Raw genomic sequence first — 3,320 nt, forward strand, 5'->3', positions numbered from 1 at the left:
TCCCTCCCTCTCCTTCCCTCCCTCTCCTTCCCTCCCTCCCTCCCTCTCCTTCCCTCCCTCCCTCCTCCTCCTCCCTCCCTCCCTCCCTCTCCTCCCTCTCCCTCCCCTCCCTCCCTCCCTCCCTCTCCTCCCCTCCCTCCCTCCCTCTCCCTCCCTCTCCTCCCCTCCCTCCCCTCTCCTCCCCTCCCTCCCTCCCTCCCTCCCTCTCCTTCCCTCCCTCCCTCCCTCTCCCTCCCTCTCCTCCCCTCCCTCCCTCCCTCCCTCCCTCCCTCTCTCCTTCCCTCCCTCTCCCTCTCTCCTTCCCTCCCTCTCCCTCTCTCCTTCCCTCCCTCCCTCCCTCTCCTTCCCTCTCTCCCCTCCTTCCCTCCCTCCCTCCCTCTCCTTCCCTCTCTCCCTCCTTCCCTCTCTCCCTCTCTCCCTCCCTCTCACCCTCCCTCTCTCCCTCCCCCTCCCTCCCTCCTCCCCTCCCTCCCTCCCTCTCCTTCCCTCCCTCCCTCCCTCTCCTCCCCCTCCCTCCCTCCCCTCTCCTCCCCTCCCTCCCTCCCTCTCCTTCCCTCCCTCCCTCCCTCTCCTCCCCTCCCTCCCTCCCTCTCCTTCCCTCCCTCCCTCTCCTTCCCTCCCTCCCTCTCCTTCCCTCCCTCCCTCTCCTCCCCTCCCTCCCTCCCTCCCTCCTTCCCTCCCTCTCTCCCTCCCTCTCACCCCTCCCTCCCTCCCTCCTTCCCTCCCTCCCTCCCTCTCCCTCCCTCCCTCCCTCTCCTCCCCTCCCTCCTTCCCTCCCCTCCCTCCCTCCCTCCACACCGGCAGGCATGACTAAATAATAACATTTTAATTATATAATGATTGGAGCACTTTGAGCTGCAACCTTTGCAGGAAAAGGGCTATACAAATAAAAAGTTATTATTATTGTTATTATTATTATTATTATTATCTCTCTTCTCTTGTTTACGCTTCTTTATGAATTGTTTACTCTTGATTGGCCTTTACCGAGTGGTGTGGACTCTAATGATTGGTTCTTCTGTCGGATCTCTGAAGTCTTACGTTTTATTATTATTTCTGTATTTAACCTTTATTTAACCAGGAGGATTGTTGAGATTAAAGAAAAGAAAAAACATTGGAGAATGAAGTACACATCAACACACAAGGGACAACAGATAAATATCAAGCAATCTCTCTCTCTCTCTCTCTCTCTCTCTCTCTCTCTCATCTCTCTCTCTCTCTCTCTCTCTCTATATATATATATATATATATATATATAAATTGCTATTAATCCATCTGCAACCCCAGACTACCTGTGATAAAGTGAAACTCGGAGGCCTGACTGAGTCTGAGCCTCAAATGTACTTCTCAGCTTTCCTCTTATTGTATTAAACTCTGACATCATCTCTGACATCATCTCTGACATCATCGTCCTTTTGGCCTCAGAGAATCATTCTTCACTTCTTCTGCACAAGTTCCCAAAAGCTTTTGGATGTTGGTGTGTGGTGTGTGTTTGGACATTGGTGTGTGTTTGGACATTGGTGTGTGTTTGGACATTGGTGTGTGTGTGGACATTGGTGTGTGTTTGGACATTGGTGTGTGTTTGGACATTGGTGTGTTTGGACATTGGTGTGTGTTTGGACATTGGTGTGTGTTTGGACATTGGTGTGTGTTTGGACTTAGTGAGTGTTTGGACATTGGTGTGTGTTTGGACATTGGTGTGTGTTTGGACTTTGGTGTGTGTTTGGACATTGGTGTGTGTTTGGACATTGGTGTGTGTTTGGACATTGGTGTGTGTTTGGACATTGGTGTGTGTTTGGACTTTGGTGTGTGTTTGGACATTGGTGTGTGTTTGGACATTGGTGTGTGTTTGGACATTGGTGTGTGTTTGGACTTTGGTGTGTGTTTGGACATTGGTGTGTGTTTGGACATTGGTGTGTGTTTGGACTTAGTGTGTGTTTGGACATTGGTGTGTGTTGGACATTGGTGTGTGTTTGGACATTGGTGTGTGTTTAGACTTAGTGTGTGTTTGGACATTGGTGTGTGTTGGACATTGGTGTGTGTTTGGACATTGGTGTGTGTTGGACATTGGTGTGTGTTTGGACATTGGTGTGTGTTTGGACATTAGTGTGTGTTTGGACACTGGTGTGTGTTTGGACATTGGTGTGTGTTTGGTGTGTGTTTGGACATTGGTGTGTGTTTAGTGTGTGTTTGGACATTGGTGTGTGTTTGGATATTGGTGTGTGTTTGGACATTGGTGTGTGTTTAGTGTGTGTTTGGACATTGGTGTGTGTTTGGACATTGGTGTGTGTTTGGTGTGTGTTTGGACTTAGTGTGTGTTTGGACTTAGTGTGTGTTTGGACATTGGTGTGTGTTTGGTGTGTCTTTGGACATTGCTGTGTGTTTGGACTTTGTTGTGTGTTTGGTGTGTGTTTGGACATTGGTGTGTGTTTGGTGTGTGTTTGGACAAATTGCTCTCAGTGAGCGGGCCGGCGCCTTGCATGGTAGCTTGCCGCCATTGGTGTGTGAATGTGTGTGTGAATGGGTGAATGAGAGGCCCTTGTAAAGTGCTCCATCAGTCCATTTACCATTTAACCATTTGCTCTTGATTGGCCCATGTTGACAGAGTGTCTGTGCTTCTGATTGGCTCTCCCGTCAGATCCCTGAAGTCCCGTGTGAAGGTGATGGTGGACGGCACCCTGCTGATCCCCCGGGTCCTCCCAGAGGATTCTGGGAACTACACCTGCATGCCCACCAACGGGCTGCTGACTCCGCCCACCCGCGTCCGCCAGCCTCACCGTGAAACGTAAGCGCCTGTGTGTCTGAACGTGTACAACGTTTAGTTACCACATATCTGTGTTACTGGTGAATGACGTCATCTATCAGGACACACACCCGTCTTTCCAGTGTCGAAGAAGAAGAAGAAGAAGAATGTTTTATTAATTATTTATTTAATCAACTTGTCAGTCAATTGTTGGAATGTGGGGTTCTCTGCTCTAGACACAGGGTCAGCCATAGTCAGCGCCCCTGGAGCTATTAGGGATTAAGTGCCTTGCTCAAGGGCACATGCAAGATAACCTCCTGAGGCGGGGGGTCGAACCAGCAACCTTCCGATTGCTAGCTGGCCTCTCCTCTAACCTGTAGTCCAGTGGTTCTCAAACCTCTCCTTGGGGACCCCCAGTCGCTCCTCATATTTGATCTGTTCCACCACCAAAGATTTGTACTTGATTACGGTAGTTGAATCAGGTGTGCTGGTGGTGGAACAGATCAGATATGTGGAGCGGCTGGGGGTCCCCGAGGAGAGGCTGGGGGTCCCCGAGGAGAGGTTTGAGAACCACTGCTCT

General features: G+C 50.6%; 1 protein-coding gene across 1 annotated transcript in view; it reads left to right on the forward strand.

Annotated features, from left to right (window-relative positions):
* Positions 1–1,118: 1,118 nt before the first annotated feature.
* igsf9a (immunoglobulin superfamily, member 9a) overlaps positions 1,119–3,320 on the forward strand; it is a gene marked incomplete at both ends in the record, with an annotated part of 21,431 nt that continues 19,229 nt past the window's right edge. The window contains 3 exon segments of the mRNA XM_080529704.1: positions 1,119–1,123; positions 2,636–2,756; positions 2,758–2,782. Of these exon segments, the coding sequence (XP_080385830.1) occupies positions 1,119–1,123; positions 2,636–2,756; positions 2,758–2,782 (151 nt within the window).

The sequence above is a fragment of the Nansenia antarctica genome, assembly GCF_963989245.1.
Source record: "Nansenia antarctica genome assembly, chromosome: 4".
Taxonomy (NCBI): domain Eukaryota; kingdom Metazoa; phylum Chordata; class Actinopteri; order Argentiniformes; family Microstomatidae; genus Nansenia; species Nansenia antarctica.